A 17,711-nucleotide genomic window follows, 5' to 3' on the forward strand; every position below is an offset into this window, starting at 1 on the left:
TGAAGTAATGACTTGGCTCTATAGCTCCCAGTCACCCTCTCAGGGATCGGATGCAGCTCTCAGGAGCCGTGCTTGGGAAGGAACAACCCCAACCTGGGAGGCTGAGGACATGGGATTAAGGGCAAATTTGGAATGTCACAGTCTTGGGACATAGAATGGGTAAGAAGAGGAGGTGGCAGGCTGTGGCCCTGCCCCAAGCGCATGCGGGAAGGCCCAGGCCGGAGGGTGCCTGTACTTGATGCACATGGCTATTAATGTCTCCCAAGCACATTCCATGGGCATTTATGCCACCGGGAGCCTGGGAAGTCTTCCCATGGGCATTCAAGGTCAAAAGAAAATGTACATTTTCCTGTTTAATAATCAAAAGTGTAATTCTTCATCAAAGTTTGCAGGATGAGTTCATCGATTATGAGTATGAGCACGTGTATTAGTTAGGAGTTGCCGTTGGAGGGTAGTTAGAGAAACCCAGAGCAGCAGAGGCTGAACTGCAGTAAAGGCTCATTTTCTCCCAAATCAGCAGTCCAGTGGTGGGCAGCTTGTGGGCAGCAGGATCCCATGCTCCCCCCACCATGTTTACCACTTGGCTTTTGTCATCAGTGTATCTCATGGTCCAAGAAGGCTGCTGAAGCTCTAGCTATTACATCCATGTTCCAGGCAGAAGGAAGACAGTTGGAGGAAAGGACCAAAGGGTCCTGGCTGAGTGGGCACCTTTTCAAGAGTTTTCTGAAAGCACCACCCAATGACTCCCACTTCATCTCCTCGGCCACCCTTTGGGAAACGGGGTTTGACGGCAGAGCCCCACTGGTCCCGTAACATGCCAGGGCTCCTGTTGGTAAGGAAGGAGAGAATGGAGACTGGGTAGGCAACTAGCTATCCTGGCCACAACCCACGTTTTAAATTATTCTAATTCTCAAGGAGATTGTAAAGAAATGTACATCCTAGGTGTAAGCTTCATTTGATCTCCTACAATTTGAATGTTCCTACTTTCTGCTCAGGCTAAAGCAGCCTTCCCTCGAAGTTTCATTAGAAAACCACCTCGTAAGTCCCTCGCACCTCGGGGGTTCTGCCCAGGAGAGATTTTCAAACTCTGAAGCACTGGTACAGCCTGGGCGTCCTCCCCTCCGGTCACGAGGGCCCAGTGAACTGGTGCCTTCTGCCAGCTGTGTGCCTGGTGAGGCCCCAGCACTCACCCTGACTTCGGTGCTTCGGATCTGCTTGATGTCAAAAGCCCTTGCAGGCAGCTACTATTCTGGAGGCAGGAATCTGCTTCTAACTAGGCGGGGAAAGCCTCATTTGAGTTTCTGAGATCCCAGTCCCTGACCCCTGCCTGCTTCTTCTCTTGTGACAAAGTTGAAATTAGTGGGAAAAGCCAGGACCACTCTTTCTGCCTTGCTAGCTCATTCTAAGCTCTCTTCCTCCTGCCATATGCTTACACTGAAGCATATTTTAGCAACAGTGGAAAAAAAAATATATAGTCCACTTTCCAACAGTGGCTGCTGGGGTGTAAGGTTAAGAAATAAAGCACACCCGAGGCGCCTGGGTGGCTCAGTCAGTTGGGCGTCTGCCTTCGGCTCGGGTCATGATCCCAGGGTCCTGGGATCAAGCCCCGCTTGGTGGAGAGTCTGCTTCTCCTCTCCCTCTGCCTCTCCCCTCAGCTTGTGCTCTCTCTTTCACTCACTCTCTCTCTCAAATAAATAAAATCCTTTAAAAAAAAGAAAAAAAAGAAAGGACGTACACCCATACTCTTGTATGTAATTCCAGGTACGTATGAGCAGAGTCTCGAAAGAGAAGAGATTTGCCAAGAGCAAGGGTGAGTGGTAAGGCCAGTCCATGTGGCCTGTCTGAGGAAATGCAAGCACATGAACAAAAACCTTTGTTAGCATCTCTGATTTAGAAAAGATTCTTAGAAGCGGATTGTAAAGACAAAGGTGCAATGGTTTTAAGACCCTCAATAGGAATTGCAAATTTCCTTACAGAAAGGTTGCTGCCAGAACAGGGAGGGAGGGGGAGAAGCGTGTCCCCAAACTTCCTCAGCATTGGGTATTGTCCTCTAAAAATCCTATACCAGTTTGAGAGGTGAAAATGTCTAATTTATCGATGAAGCTGAACACTTAAAAGCTTTTTTGGGCTACTACGGTCCTTCTTTTGCAAGGTGAGTTGCCTGGCCATGACTTTCAATCATTTTTCTATTGAGGTACTAATGTTTCTGTGGTCCAGTTATTTATGCAGCAAACATATACTGAGCCCTGTTATGTGCCAGGCAGTCTTCCAGTCGCTGGGGACACAGCAGGGAACAAAACAGAGATCCCTGCCTTCCAGGAAGCTGATGTTCTGGGGAGAAGAGACAGTGAACGAGGAGACAAAGACAAGATTTATAAAAGCTCTTTAAAGATTTAGGATGTTAACACTTTGTCACATAGTTTTCCTAGTTTATCATTTGCTTTATAATTTTATTTGTATTTGAATCCATCTTAGAGAACTTCTCAATTTATTTAGCTTTTTATTTTAGCATAATTTCAAGCTTACAGAAAAGTTGCAAACATAGGAGAGAGTTCCCACATACCTTTCCCCCAGCCTTCCCTGATGTTAGCAACATAACATAACGATGGCACAGATGTCGAAACTAAGAAATTAAATTAGTATAACACTATTAACTAAATTACAGACCTTGCTTGGATTTCACCAGTTTTTCCACTAATGTCTTTTTTTCTGCTCCCAAATCCAACCCAGGATACTGTGCTGCACTTAGGACATTCTTAATTTCTATGTAGTAAAATCTATTGATTTTTTTTAATTGCTCATTTTTTTTTCTTAGTCAGTCCTTCCCTGTTCTGAGATCTGAAAAATACTAACCTATATTTTCTTCTAGCTTTTTATGGTTTCATTTTAAAAATTATTTCTTTAACCTATCTGGAATTTATTTTGATGCAAAGTATAAATAGGGATCTAACTTTTTATTTAAATAGTTGGTTTGGCTGCATAATACTCTATTACAAATCCTTCCTTTCCTCACTGATCTGTGAAGCGACTTTTATCAAAAATGAAGTACTTAGGGGTGCCTGGGTGGCTCAGTTGTTAAGCGTCATGATCCCAGGGTCCTGGGATCGAGCCCCGCATCAGGCTCCCTGCTCCGCCGGAAGCCTGCTTCTCCCTCTCCCACTACCCCTGCTTGTGTTCCCTCTCTCGCTGTGTCTCTCTGTGTCAAATAAATAAATAAAATCTTTCCAAAAAAAAAATGAAGTACTTAGAGGCGCCTGGCTGGCTCAGTGGGAAAAGCGTGGGACTCTTGATCTCGGGGTCATGGGTTGGAGCCCCACGTTGGGTGTAGATATTACTAAAACAAATAAATACACTTTATTTTTTTTTAAATAAGGTACTTAAGATGTACTAGGTTCTGTTTCTGGGCTACATGTTCTGTTCTCTTGATTTTTCTGTTGGCAGCTGTATCAATATTGTACTTTAAATTCTATCTTTATATGTTCATATCCGGTAGGACAAGACCCCTCCTCCCTCAGCTTTATGAAAATCATGTCAAAAGGAATTATGATCTATGTGCCAGGTCCTGTGTTGGGCACCACAGAGAAGCTAGGAACCACTGAGGCAGACCCGTGAGCCAGTGCCACCCTGCAGTACTCTGGAGCATGGGTGACCCCCGAGGAAAGGCCCGCAGAGTCGGCCAGTAATCAGAGAAGGCGTGGCCTCTGACTGACTGGAGTAGGAGCTAGCCAGGGAAGCAGGAGGGACATTGTAGGCAGAAGGAACAGTGTGGACCAAGGCCTGGGTGCTGGGGAAGTATGCAGTGTCTCTAGGGAACCGTATGCAATTGGTGTTGGAGTTTTGAGTACTGGGGATTGGGAGGTGGGGTGGGGGGTAGGGGTGGCTGGTGGTAGGAAGACGTGAGGTGGGGGTGGGCTAGGTCATGGAAGGCCTTGAGGTGTTCAGATGGGAGGGAGGTGGGCTAGGTCATGGAAGGCCCTGAGGTGTTCAGATGACCCCGTGGGCCCTCCTGTCCTGGGCTCTGAAATTCTTCAGTTACTTACTCTCTTCCCAGGAACATGTTCCCAGCCAACCTGGTGGAAGCCACATTCAAACAGGTGAGTGGGTCCTGGGGCGAGGGAGCGGGGCAGGTAGGGCCAGCCTGGGCCAGGCTGGAGGTGTCAGGTTTACCCAGCAAGTCTCCCTGGCTCCCACACTGTTCCTTCTGGAGAGGAGGGGAGGTGGGGTGATCAAGATCCTTAGAGCCTCCCCTGGCCACACCCCTGCCCGGGGTTCCAGCTTCTTAGGAAGAGAACTGACAGGGTGGGGGGAAGCACCCATGCTCTAGGTTCACCCCCGTGCTCGCACACCCCCAATCACTGGATCCTCACAGTAACCCTGGGCTCAGTGCACCCACCCCCTGTCCCAGATGAGGAAACCTAGGCTAGAGGCTTGGAAGGATTAAAGGACCTGCCCAAAGTTATACAGCTAGTAAATGACAGTGCTGGTCAGGAAACCCAGGCCTGTCTGGCGTCTAAGTCTGTGTTCTTTTTCTTTTTAAAATAACCCCTTTTCCCTGTAGTTAAGAACAATAATCATGTTCAGTGTAAAATATTAGGAAAATACTAAAATACAAAGCAGAAAATAAAAATCTTCTCTTGTTCTAGGACCAAGCAACAGTGGTAGTAGTTGGGACACATCTAGTCTTTTTTCTCTGCATAAATATGTTTTGGAAAAACAAAATTGGGGTAATAGTACACAGACGGTGTGTATCTTGCTTTTTCCCCAAGCTCATTATAGCATGAGCATTTGCCCTGGTTACTAAGTGTTTCTTTAAAATACACTATTTGCGGTGATACAAGAGCCCATGGTGGGGCCATCCCTCATTTCGGTGGGCCTCGAGGTTGTTTTCAAAGTTTTTTTCTTTTTGGAAATGATGGTAAATATCTTGATGTGCCAATTTTTGTCTGCCCTTCTAATAATTTCTAATCCTTTTCCCCTCATAAAATGTCGGCTGGTTGGTTGACAATCCAGCAAGCATTTCCCGACTCCCTTGCCTGTGCTGGGCCCTGCATTGGGACTGAGGACACAAAGGAGGAGGTTGAGGGGTGGAGAGGAGGCTCCAAAATAAGGAGCTGTGAAACCTTGAGCTAATCACTGTATCTTTCCTAATCTCCTGGGCCTTTATCTATGAAATGAGCCAGAGAATGACGGGCTCTCAGTGCTAGGCAAGGGAGTTCTGATTTTATTCCAATAGTGATGGGGAATTACTGAAGGCGTGAGAGAGAAAGAATGAATGTTGCTCTACCTCATACCTACCCAGAATGCCCTTTCTCTTTTGGCAAACTCCTACCCATCCTTCAAGGCCCAACTCAAATGTCCCCTTCTTTGGGAAGCTGTCTGACCCCTGAGGCAAAGTAAGTCACTCCCTCCCCAATGCTGTCAGAGCAGAATTCATGTCTGGTTCATCTTTGTGTCCCTGGCGTCCACCACAGCATGTTCAGTGTTGGAATGATGATGATGGTGGTGGTGGCATGATAACAGCGGTTAACGGTAACAACCACGTAAGGCATGCCACACGCCAGGCACTGTTGAAACACTTCACGTATGTTGTCTCATTTAATCTAACGAGCTAGATACGACTGTGACCCCCATTTTACAGATGAAGAAACTGAAGCATGGAAACTTGAGGTCCCATATATTTCCTGAGTGGTTCCCCCACCCCAACCCCCAGAAGACCTACCTCATTGACACTGTGGTGTTGGGAGGAGAGAGGACTCCCTTGTTTGGGCTCCTAGTGCCCAAGGAATGAGAGGGGAAGACCCAGGGAGGGCAGAGGAGGAAAGGGAGCCGGCTTGGAAGCTCAGTTCCTCCCAGCTGGATCCTCTTCTCCTCAAAAAGGCTTGGGGCAAGCTGAACTTTTTCAAAGAGAAGGTCCAAGTTTCCATCAGTGGCAGGCAGGGCTGGCTGGCTGTTAGGTGGATGGAAAATGGATGCTTGGAAGGCATAGGTAGGTGAATGGAAAATTATCTGGGTAGAAGAAGAGATGGGTAGAGGGGGACCCAGATGGGTGTGATGACGCAGAGAAGTAAGAAGGGGGAGGAAGGGGTGGGGAGACGCATGGCTGGGGAGTGTGTCCATGGATAAAGGACTCTCAATTTTCTTTTTGGTAAAATCTTGGTAATACTCCTGCCTACCTCACAGGGTTATTGTCAGTCAAATAGTTCTTGACTGCATCCAAATGTGCCTCCAAGATGTTATTGTTGTTGTTGATGACATTAAGAACAATATTTGGCCCTGACTCCTTCCTGGTTGGGGTGTCGCCCACTAGTACCGCACCAAGACCACCCCCGTTGTCAAATCCCCCAAGATGGCATGGGAGGAGGCCCCTCCTCGGCAGATCCTCGTCTATGGGGTCCAGGAAGAGAATGGCTCTCGTGTTCAGAACTTCGCCCTGGACCTGACCCCGCCACCTGAGGTTGTTTACAAGTCAGAGCCTGGTACCATCGACGGCATGAACGTGCTGGGCATTGTCATCTTCTCTGCCACCATGGGTATGTGCTGCCCGCCCCACACTGGCAGTGGCCTGCAGCCAGTCCCCTTTGCATCCATCCTTCTCTGCCACCCTGTACCCACTAATGTGAATAACCTGGAGTCTCCTATCTTCCAGGTGGCTCCTTTCTTTCCTAGCCAGTGGAGTGGCTTAAGTCCCCATTCTATGACCGAGGGGTGTCTCCTGTCCTCCCCCCGGCTACAGCTGGTGTTCCTCACTTGGAATTCTCCCTCCCTGGGTGCTAGTCAGCCTCCAGGGGTGTCAGCTTGCCCTTAAAGAGGACCATCCCTTGGCCCCCCTCCTAGCAGCCTGTTCCATTTTACTGAAGTCTGGGGTTCCTGGGGCAGGGTGGGGGGACATTACAATAAAGAGCAGGAAAAATCTAAAACTCTCAGTCATTACCATTTCTCTGAAGCCCTTATTTCTCCCCTCCATCTCCCACAGGGGCTTCTCACTGGCCAACTGTCTCCTCAGACATGTCTGTGTCATTTCTCAGGGCCCACAGCTGGCTTCCTGACCACACCCTCCCCTTTGCTACTCTTCTCTGGGAGGTGCCAAGACCCCCAGCCATAGGTATTACCATGAAGCCATGAAGCTTAACTTGCAAAGGTCTTTCTGTATCTTTTTTGTGTGTGTATTTGCGCGTGCGCACACACGCACACACACAGGCGCACACACGCACACACACAGACACACACACACACACAGAGGTCTCTCTGTATCTTTTTTGTGTATTTGCGCGCGCACACACACACACACAGACACACGCACACACAGGGAGAGACACACACACACACACACAGACACTATTATTTTTTCGTAGAGAGGGCCCCAAACTGTATAAGCGTCAGATCCCATAAAACCTATGGGTCTGCCTCTGCCAGCAACACCCAACACACACACGAAACCCTTTTCCTTCTTGGGGACAGGCCATCCAGAACAATCTAGCTCGTCAATCCCCATCTTGTCCTTCGAGACCATGTCAGAGGTCATTGTCTCATTCTAAAATTGCCATCAACCTCCCTCTTCACCCTGGCCAAGGGCCTGGGAGGGCCTCTCCCACCTCCCTGACTTCTCCACAAGGTTTTCTCACCATCCTCTGGCTGCTCACGCAGGGCATCCGGGCGCCATTTTCTGCCTCGGCCTCTGCCCCAGCCCGCATCCAAATCTGTCAGGTCTACCTCTGAAACCTCTCTCCGAGCCGGCATTTCCCTCTGCCCTCTGCCACCCCCGTGGTTCAGGGCCACCGTCACCTCTCACCTGGTTTCTGCACGAGCCTCCTGAAGAGTCCCTGTGCTGGTGTGTCCTCCTCACCGGCTCGCAAAGTCCTGCAAAAAGCCTCCAGGGGCTCTCCAGTGCCCTTGGAAAGGGGGCCCGAGCGCTGCCCGCGGCCTGCGGAGCTCCGCGTGACCCGGCGCAGCTGCCCCGCAGCTCCTCCGCTCCCGCTCTCTCCCCGCCCCCCCGCTCCCGGCCGCCATGCTGCTTTCCGGTTTCCGGAAGCCGCCTCCCCCAAGCCCTTCCCACTTCCTGCCAACTGGCCGCTCCGGCCCCTTCCTCTCCCCTGCACCTTTCTCATCCTTGCCGGGGGTGGGGGGACGGAGGTCTACATACGCATCGTGTCCTCGGGAAAGTCTTACCGACCCCCCCCAGACTGGTCAGGTGCCCCATGTTCCTCCTTAAACGTCTGACCGACTGCAGTTATCTATCTGTTTCTGTTGAAGTCGCACAGAAGCAGGTGTGAGCTCCATGCAGGCAGAGATGGGCCTGGCTTGTTCCCCATTTATCCCCACAGCCCACCGCCCGGACTGGCAAGAGCAGGCACGCGGGAAAATCTGTTGGAGAGATGGGTGGATGGCTGGATGAATGGATGGGCCATGGTGGATGAGGAAGCTCTTAATGTCTTGGCTCGACGGTCAGGCACGCAGAGGGGCCAGGGCCTCAAGGACCCGAGTGTGTGACAAGATGGTGCTTGGAAGCGCTTGCAGCACATCTGGCAATCGGTCCTCAGTGGACACTCCTCCTCCTCCTCCCCAGCCGCCTCTCTTAGAGGTGGGAACATATAAACAGGACGTCTGCTGGCGGAGCGAAAGAAACCCGGGGACCCTTGGACTCAGTTCACTAAGTGTTGACTGGACATGTGTAACTGTCCACGTGTCAGTGCATCCCTGTTTGTATATGTGGGCCCAAGTGTGTATGCAGATCTGTGTATGTGTGTCCAAGTCAGCGTGTGCCTGGGCCCGTGCGTGCATCTGTGCGGGCCCACCTCAGGGTGTGCCTGCTTCTGTGTGTGCCCACATCTGAGTGTGAGCAAGCCACACTTGCCCAGCTGCTCTGAATGGTCCCCTCAACACAGCCTCCTCTCCCCATCTCTCCCCTGGTGTTGGGACGTGGCTGATGCTGAGGCCTCATTAGCCTTGACTATTGCAGGAGGCCTCCTGCCACACCCTGGGTCCTGTGCACACCAGCACCCAGCCGGCCAGAGCCCTTAGGTGCCTCCAGGGAAATCTAAGTGGAGACTGACTCAGGCAGGAAGAGGCTGAGGAGCAACAGAGCCGGCAGGGGACCTGGGTCTCAGCTCAGCCAGGCTTCCCCAGGCCAGATGGGCGGGGCTAGGCTGTGTCACCTCCAGCTTGGGCCTCTCCTAATCACAGCAGCAGGGTCCCGTGTCATCCCATCACTGTGTGGTAGCTGTTCTGTGGACCGTGTGGGCTCAGGGCTTCTGGGGCAGGGAAAGGGCCTCTCTCTTGAGTCCCGTAGGCCAGGGTTCAAATCCCGGCCCTGCTTCTCCCTGGCTGACCCAGGTGGTGAGCCGCTCCAAGCACATTGCCAGCAAGCTTTCCAAGGGCAGCCACAGAGTGCTTTGCTCTCTATTTTTGTGTCACCAGAAGGGACAGCTGTCCCTTGTCACTGTTTCAGGAGTGGCCTGATGGTGCTCACTTGCATACAGCTCACCTGAAAGAGTACATAAATGAACACCCCCCAAGGAAGGGAATAACAGGGGCTCCAGGAAAGGCTTTATTAGTCATTCCTTTGTTCCTTCCGTCATTAGGTGCTTATCGTTGAGCACCTACAATGTGCCAGCGAAGGAAATACTGTTGTTGCCCTCATGGAGCTAACCTTCTGCTGGAGGAGATGAGAAGAAACAACGGACAACTGGAAAATAATAGTTATAAGTTGTAATAGTGATATAAAGGGATCAGAAAGAGATGAGACAGAGAAGAACAAACCGGGAGTATGCCGAGGGGAGTGGGGACAGGTCCCCAGGCCGCGTGCGGAGCCAGGCGGACAGGGTTTCAGGCACCAGGACCTATGTGGGCAAAGGCCCTGTGGCAGTGAGAAGCTTGATGTATTCTAGAAACATAAGGAAGGCCAGTGATGCCAGAGCATAGTGAGAAGGTGAAAAGCAGGGCCAGATGGAGGTGGGAGGTGTAGACGGGTCAGATTGACTGGGGCCTGAAGCAGTGGGGAACTTGGTGATGGTCTGAGGGCTCAGGAAGCCAGTGAGGGGTGTTTGGCAGGGAGCATTTTTATGGATGAGCAAGGAGGACGAGACAAGAGCCCTGGTCCAATGGTGGCAGCCGAGAAGGAAGGGAAAGGGTTGGGGGAAGCGCTGGTGCATCAAAGGCTGCTGGGAAGTCGGCCAAGGCCCGCGGGCTCCATGCGCACGTGGCTCTGTCCGCGCTTCGCCACCAGCCTGTGCCAGCACGTGATGATGTCGTGCGCAACTGCATCTCAGTCTGTGGCATCCGTGATATGCTTGTGTGTCCCTGTCCCCGCAGGCATCATGCTGGGCCGCATGGGTGACAGCGGAACCCCTCTAGTCAGCTTTTGCCAGTGCCTCAATGAGTCCGTCATGAAGATTGTGGCGGTGGCTGTGTGGTAAGCCTCATGGGGGGACAGGAGCGTCCTCTTCTACCTTCACCCGCCCCCTTCCAGCCCTGCCCTGTGCGGATGGGGGGACACCCACGGTCCCTTCCTCTGCTTTCCTAGCGTAAGCAGAAAGCTGCACAGGAGGCTCAGCCCTGGCCTGGGGCCTCCAGAGCTACACATTTTCCCCTGGATTCCACTCCTTCCCCCCCCCCCCCGCCCCCCGCCAGCCCTGACCAGGCCTCATTCCAGCCCTGGGCCTGCCATTTCTGGCCTGGTCAGGCCCACTGGAGGAAAGTTACAAGCTAAGCGTAGCCCTGCTCTCCTGGCCCAGTTTCCCCATCACATGGAGTCTCATCAGCTCAGCTTTTGAAGAAGAGGAACACTGGAAGCGAGAACCAGCTGCCTCTCTTGGTTCAGAGCTCAGGCCTTAGGAATCTTCTAGTCCAACCAGTTCAGATGGGGAAATGCAGAGGCTTGCCCAACGTCACGCATGAAGTTTGTGGCACTGCTGGGTTGAAACAAGGGCCTGCTGAGGGCAGGGCACTCTTCAAAGGCCTAGACGGGAAGGCACAGAGGCCAGAGGTCTTGCAGGGCTGGGCTGGTTGAGGGCCGGGGTATGAATGACGCCATGTGCCCTGGTACTGCATCGCTGCCTGGGACCCTTACCTGCCTGGCCCTGAGCTGGCTGCCCGTCCCCACCCTGCCCCCAGGTACTTCCCCTTCGGCATTGTGTTCCTCATCGCCGGCAAGATCCTGGAGATGGATGACCCCACGGCTGTCAGAAAGAAGCTGGGCTTCTATGCGGTCACTGTGGTGTGTGGGCTGGTGGTCCATGGCCTCTTCATCCTGCCCCTGCTCTACTTCTTCATTACCAAAAAGAACCCCATTGTCTTCATCCGTGGTGTCCTCCAGGCCCTGCTCATCGCACTAGCCACCTCCTCCAGGTAGCCCCGGGTGATGCGCAGGGTGGGGAGAGGGCAGTGGCTGAATCTGTTCCTCTGTCCCACCGTCATGTGTCCATAGCCATAGAACCTGGCAAGTTTCAGTGTGGCCCACTTCACAAACTTGGGGGGAGCTATGGTAATGAGACCGATTTTTGAAACGGATTGCTTGAGGTCCCACCTGCCCGCCGAATGGCAGGAAGCCCTTATTGCCTCTTAACGCCTTCCCCTCCCCTACTGCCCGAGTCTCTAAGGCCCACTCAGTCCATGTGGGGGTGGCTTCTGCACACCTGGGGTCGGGACAGCTGACAAGGGATGAATCTGCAATTGCTCTCACCTTTCTCTGCCACACCATGCTTCTGTTGGAGTCGGGCCCTGCGTTGTTTAGGGACTTGGCCCATCTGCAGCCACGGGGACATCCTGGCTGGATGCCCTGTCACACCTGGACAGTGTCACTAGCCGGTGGGGATTTGAATCACGGTTCCATCACCCACTGGCTGTGTGGCTGTGGGCAAGTCACTTGAGCTCCCTGGGCATCCATTTCCTCACATACAAATTGGGGGTTATGGTGGCCTCTGCCTCAGAAGGTTGCCATGGGAATGAGTGGAGATAAGCCACCAAAGGGCAAGAAGGCTGGTCTGGGCTAGATGAGGTGGCACCTGCTCTCCAGGATCCCAGCCCACAGCAGAGTGCGGAAGAGCCCAGGGGGTTGGAGTCATGCAAACCCAGGTGTCTTTCAAGGGGGATGAAGAAAGGGTGGTTCTATACTCCATGAAGAAAGGGTGGTTCTCCCCATAGCAGATGTCCAAGCTCCATATGAAGGAAGTCACCTGAGCTCAGGCCTGTGTCTCTCTGGAGCCAAAGCCTGGCTCTTCCTTCCAGCCCTTATTGCCTTCTCTTCTCTGGGCCTCACCCTTCCAATCTGTCAAATGGGAATGAAGGCCACCACAGAGATCCTTCCTCGGCAGCCACATGACCCCATCCTTGGCAGCCAAAGCACCTCAGGAAGAACTGAGGAGAAGCAGAGCCACAGGGAGGAGAAGCCCCCAGAAGCCTCATTCAGGAACCTCCACACAGGGCAGGGCCAGGAGGTGGAAAGGAAAGACAAAGTCCCAAGTGGCTGCTGGCCCCCAGGCCACAGGCCAAGCCCTGCTGGAGCCAGCAGCCCTGGGCCATCTCCTGCTTGGCAGGAGCCACAGCCTTGGGCCCAGCACACTGGGAAGTGGACATGGGCCCCCAGGCAGTGGCCTGTGGCAGAGGAGGGGCACTGGGGCCACCCCAACCTGCGTTTTTGTCTCAGCACGGCCACCAGGAGCTTCGTTGCAAACACCGTAATAGTGATCGGAGTGGTTTCTGCCGTCTGAGTGCTTGCCAAGTGCCAGACACTGTTCAAAGCGCTTTCTCGTTGAACCACCCTCATAGCACTGTAATCTAGGTATCGCGTGGGACAGGGAGACTAAGGCATGCACAGGTTGAGGAACCTGCCAGAGCCACTTGGCTAGTGGGAGGCTGGGATCGAAATCCAGCAAGTCCGGCCACTTCATCTAAGCATGGCACAGCGCTGTGACTCTGGGTCAGCCCCTCGTCCCCTCTGGGCTTCCGTTTTTTCATCTGTAAAACAGCCTCAAAACCCCTCCCTCACAGGAAGCCAAGAGGATCGGATGAGCGTATGTAAAGCACAGTGCCTGGCGCAGAGTAGGTGCTCGGCTGGTGGCGACTCCTTTCCCAACCTGTGTGGTCGGTGGGGGTCTCTCAGGCGCTAGGCCGGGGCGGGCCTGGCTGGGCCGCTGATCTCACACTCCCCAAGGATGCCACTTGAGACCACTGCAAAGCTCCTTCAGCCTCTTCTCACCGGTGACGAGTAGGCTACGTGGGGTGGGGACAAGATTCCTGTCCCTGGCAGAGGAAGAGGGTGGTAGGCAGACACTGACCCCTCTGCCCACAGCTCAGCCACACTGCCCATCACCTTCAAGTGCCTGCTGGAAAACAACCACATTGACCGGCGCATTGCCCGCTTTGTGCTGCCTGTGGGCGCCACCATCAACATGGACGGCACCGCACTCTACGAGGCTGTGGCCGCCATCTTCATTGCCCAGGTCAACAATTACGAGCTGGACTTCGGCCAGATCATCACCATCAGGTACATACCTGACACCCATACCCAGTGTGGATTGGCGGGGGCGGAGAGGAGGACACTGGAAGGGCCTTTAGGATTCTTGAGCTCCCAGATATGATGGGGTCTCGGGGAAGAGGTTTGTTCCAGGCCACACAGCAAGTCAGTGCTGCGGCTGGATCGTGACCTGGCGTCTGTGACTCAGGGCTCCTTCCCCAGCGGCACCCTGCAGAGCAGGCTGGGAAGCTGAGGCCCAGAGGAGGGCCTGCAGTCTGGACACGCAGGGCAGCGAGGGGGCTGCAGGCAGGCACGGGGTGAGCAGAGGCGGGGGCCGGGACGAGGGACAGAGGGGGGACTGCTAGTGTGGCCGGAGCTGAGGGAAGGGTGCTGGGGTGAGGGGCAGAGGCCGTGGGGAAGGCCTTGCGTGCCAGGCCAAGGGCACAAGTCTGGCCCTGGGAACCAGGCCCCAGAAGCAGGCTGGGCAGGGCTGCGTGGGGGACGACCTGAATCCCCGGGCAGCTTCCTGGAACCCGACCGAGGCAGTGGCTCCAGGCACAGGCTTCTCCACAAACTCCTCAGGAGTTTCTGCTGAGGCCAGGGATGGAGGCCATGGGGCCAGAGGACCTTGAGCAGGGACATGCGCCCCCACTGCGAGAACTTCCCGATGTGGCTTTCCCGACAAGCCCTGCCCCGTATGGCTGTCCCCAGAGGCCCTGGCATTCTGGCTTCCCTCTTGGAGCCAGGGCCCCAGCAGCGAGGCCCGCCCCTCCTGCTTCTCCCCTGTTCTGCCTGCCCCTCCCGCAGCATCACGGCCACCGCGGCCAGCATCGGGGCGGCGGGCATCCCCCAGGCTGGGCTCGTCACCATGGTCATTGTGCTGACGTCCGTGGGACTGCCCACTGACGACATCACCCTCATCATCGCTGTCGACTGGGCTCTGTGAGTGGGGTTCGCCGGGCAGCCGGCGGGGGTGGGGGGGTTGGCCGGGGAACTGCCGTGGTCTGGCCCAGCGGGGGTGCCGTGCTCACGGACACCAGCCCAGCCGGCGGCATAGTGCGTGGGGCCCAGTGTCCGAAAACGAAAACGTGCCTACCCCTGTTCAAAACTGATAAAGAACTTCCAGAGGGTGGGAGCAGAGCCTTAGACCCGGCCCAGGCCCTTCTAAGCACGGGCACAGTCACGTGCCCAGGAAGCCAGCCGTGCATCAACCTGCTCTGGCCTCGCCCCCGGTGGGGGGGGGGGGCTGGTAGGCTCAAGAGGACCCGAAAGGCACCTTGCTGCGGGCCCCAGCCTGGGCTGAGCGCCACCCACCACCAGCTCCTCCTACAGAAAAAAAGTGCTCGCCACTCACTGCCCACTCTGGCTCACCAGGGACCGCTTCCGCACCATGATTAACGTGCTGGGTGATGCGCTGGCGGCCGGGATCATGGCCCACATCTGCCGGAAGGACTTTGCTCAGGAAACAGGCACTGAGGTGAGAGCAGTGCCTCCCTCCTGGCCTGGCCGCTGAGAGGGTGAGCTGTGGGTGGCGGGGGGGATGTTACCAGGTCCTCTCACCGGGGCCGGCAGCCTTCTGCCCAGCCCTCCCGGCCTCTGGCCTCGGTCTCCTCCTCTGTACGGGGGTGACTGATTCCTCTAACGGCTGCTTGCTGAGCACTCACCACAGCGGTGGGTGGATCGTGGGAGGAGCAGTGGGAACAACGGAAGATGAAGCCCTGGAGCCTGGACCCTCGCGTGGAGGTGTGTTTGTCCTGCTGACAGCAATGCAAATGATTGTACGTCTGCACAGGGCTTCATGGTTTTCAGGGCTCCTTCAATAACTCTGTAGCAGGCTCTCCCACTCTGTGTGTGGGGGGGACAGGCAGGGGAGCCACCAACTCGTCGCCAGTGTGGCCCTCCTCCACTAAGACAGCCTCAGAAGGAAGCAGGACAGAGTGGAACTGGGGGCCCAGAGAGGGCCTGGGTGACCTATCAAGGTCCCACAGCACATCTGTAGGAAAACCAATCACATGGTTTGCTCATTCAGTCCACCCCAGTGTCTAACCTCACTCCCTCCTGCTGCTACCAAGGCCTGTTTCCCCTCCCCAGAAACTGCCGCCCTGTGAGACCAAGCCGGTGAGCCTCCAGGAGATCGTGGCAACCCAGCAGAACGGCTGTGTGAAGAGCGTGGCTGAGGCCTCAGAGCTGACCCTGGGTCCTGCCTGTCCCCACCACATCCCCGTCCAGGTGGAGCAGGACGAGGAGTCAGCTGCCACCTGTCTGGACCACTGCACCATTGAGATTAGTGAGCTTGAGACCAATGTCTGAGCCTGCAGGGCCACAGGGGCCAGGGGAGGCCTCCAGGGTTAGGCGCCAAGGGCAGGATCTCAACTCACCTACTTTTCTGAGCACCTGCCAGGAGCCAGGCTCACACACTCTTCCCACCCTTGAGAGGCCAGAATGAGCCCCACTTGTCGGACAGTGGAGTTCCGGAAAGGGAAAAACTGCAGGTGGGAGCCCCAGCTGGAGAATGATGAGCCCGCATGGCCTAAGTCCCGCTGTGACATGTCTGCTGTGATGGCCTAGGAGGGTGGCAGGCAGGCACTATATGGTCTCACTTTCTGGATCACACAGTTGAGGCTCTGTGAGCTGAAAACATTCACGCCAGGTCTCAGAGCAAATAATGTCAGGGCCAGGACTCTCACTCAAGTCTTTCAAGCCTTGCCACTCCTTCCCAGAGAACGGGGGGGGTTTCTGCCCCCCTCCGGGAGCTCTGAGCCACCACTACCTTCAGTTTATGAAGACATAACAACAGCCTGGTTCTGCCCCAGCTGTGTCCCTGCCCAGGCCCGTCCCCCTCCCTGCCCTGTAACACGTGGCCTCAGACAAACAGCTCTCCCCGAGGACAGCCCAGCCCAAGGCCGAGGCCCACTGCCTGCCGCGTGCCACAGCCCATCCCAGCAGTTGTCTCTCACAAAGCTCAGCCGACGTGGAGAGGGGATGTCTTCAGAAGAGCTACAGGGACCCTTAGAGACATCTGGGCCGGCCTGCCACAGGACAGGTGGGCCAGCCAGGCCTGGGGAGGCAGGCGTGATGGGATGCTTTGGTCAAGTTGCCCACGGAGCCCTGGGGTCAGCCCTCTACGCAAGCCTGTGTGACGAAGTGGTGTTAGATTTTCTACTCCTTTCTGTGTTTGCATATTCAGTGATAACTAAATAAAGGTTTTGTTTTTTAAGTCTGTGGGCGTAGCGACCACACCCTGGCCAGCATTTCTTTATTGGGCTAATATAGGCTGTCTGCGGTGCAGACTGGCCCGACTGGGCAGCCAATGTAGGGTCAGGCCTGTCCATGTAGCCAGAGGATAGACAGGTCTAGCTGGCCTGGCAGTGTGTGGACAGGCCTGTCTGGGCAGCCAGAGTGCAAACGAGCCTGTCCTGGGGGCTGGAATGAAGCCAGGCCTGTCTGAGCTGTCATAGGTAAGAGGCAGAGTACGAATCAGCTTCCCCGGGGGCCTGTCTCCACAGCCAGTGTGGACAGACCACAGAGATCAGTCCCCACAAAAGAGACAAATTTCCTCAAATAGTCTGATCCCTTTGGTGAATGCTTTGCTTTCAGGAGCGGACATGCCCAAAGACATTTCCAGACTCTCTCCCTCATTCTCCTCAGGCCCAGGGTGCCTCCAGGAAGCTCACAGGGGACACAGAAGAGCCCTGGCCACACGGCCTGTTCTGAATGGGCTCTGGGGAGAAGACGCAGCTCTAGGGTCTTGCACAGAGGGGCCCTGGAAGACACTGAAGTGGGGGGAGGGGATGGGCTTCCCAAAGTCACTCAGAGACTCAGGAGGGCACTTGCCCTCCCAGCCCCCACTCCTGAACTACTTCCTATCCTCCTCCCAGGGCCGCAGTCTGAGGAGTCCAGGAAGGGCGAAGGGCCCTGATCCTAGGATCCCCGTTCCATTGCAGGGCCAGGGGCTGGAGGGTCTACCATGGGAACATCCTTCCTTCATTAAGGCCTAATCACCAAAGAGAGGTCAGAGATCAAGCTATCAGTCATTCCCACAATCATGTGGACGGGCTAAAACATCCCTTCCCTGTGTCACATCTCTAAGGCCCTTTGAGCAGTGGAGCCTGGCCCACCCCAAGGCAGGAATCTGCTCTTTACTGGGCTCAACAGGAGCATGCTTACACATCTCCAGGAGTGGGAGGACACTGCTTCCTGGGCGTCTCATCCACTGTGGGGCGGCTCTGCTCGCCAGAGTTTTTTTTTTTTTTTTTTTTTT

General features: G+C 54.8%; 1 protein-coding gene and 1 long non-coding RNA gene across 3 annotated transcripts in view; one reads left to right on the forward strand and one right to left on the reverse strand.

Annotated features, from left to right (window-relative positions):
- Positions 1–8,099, reverse strand: part of LOC144381928 (uncharacterized) — a 46,886-nt gene extending 38,787 nt beyond the window's left edge. For both annotated transcript variants that reach the window (XR_013448187.1, XR_013448188.1), the window contains exon 1: positions 7,790–8,099. This is a non-coding gene — a long non-coding RNA (uncharacterized LOC144381928). The remainder of the gene's footprint in view (positions 1–7,789) is intronic.
- SLC1A7 (solute carrier family 1 member 7) overlaps positions 1–16,687 on the forward strand; it is a 43,203-nt gene extending 26,516 nt beyond the window's left edge. The window contains exons 4-11 of the mRNA XM_036075269.2: positions 4,052–4,094; positions 6,308–6,530; positions 10,309–10,408; positions 11,110–11,343; positions 13,286–13,480; positions 14,258–14,392; positions 14,825–14,927; positions 15,542–16,687. Coding sequence (XP_035931162.1) covers positions 4,052–4,094; positions 6,308–6,530; positions 10,309–10,408; positions 11,110–11,343; positions 13,286–13,480; positions 14,258–14,392; positions 14,825–14,927; positions 15,542–15,760 — 1,252 coding nt within the window. The 3' untranslated portion in view covers positions 15,761–16,687. The remainder of the gene's footprint in view (positions 1–4,051; positions 4,095–6,307; positions 6,531–10,308; positions 10,409–11,109; positions 11,344–13,285; positions 13,481–14,257; positions 14,393–14,824; positions 14,928–15,541) is intronic.
- The last annotated feature ends 1,024 nt before the right edge of the window (positions 16,688–17,711 follow it).

Source organism: Halichoerus grypus, chromosome 5 (genome assembly GCF_964656455.1).
Source record: "Halichoerus grypus chromosome 5, mHalGry1.hap1.1, whole genome shotgun sequence".
Lineage (NCBI taxonomy): Eukaryota > Metazoa > Chordata > Mammalia > Carnivora > Phocidae > Halichoerus > Halichoerus grypus.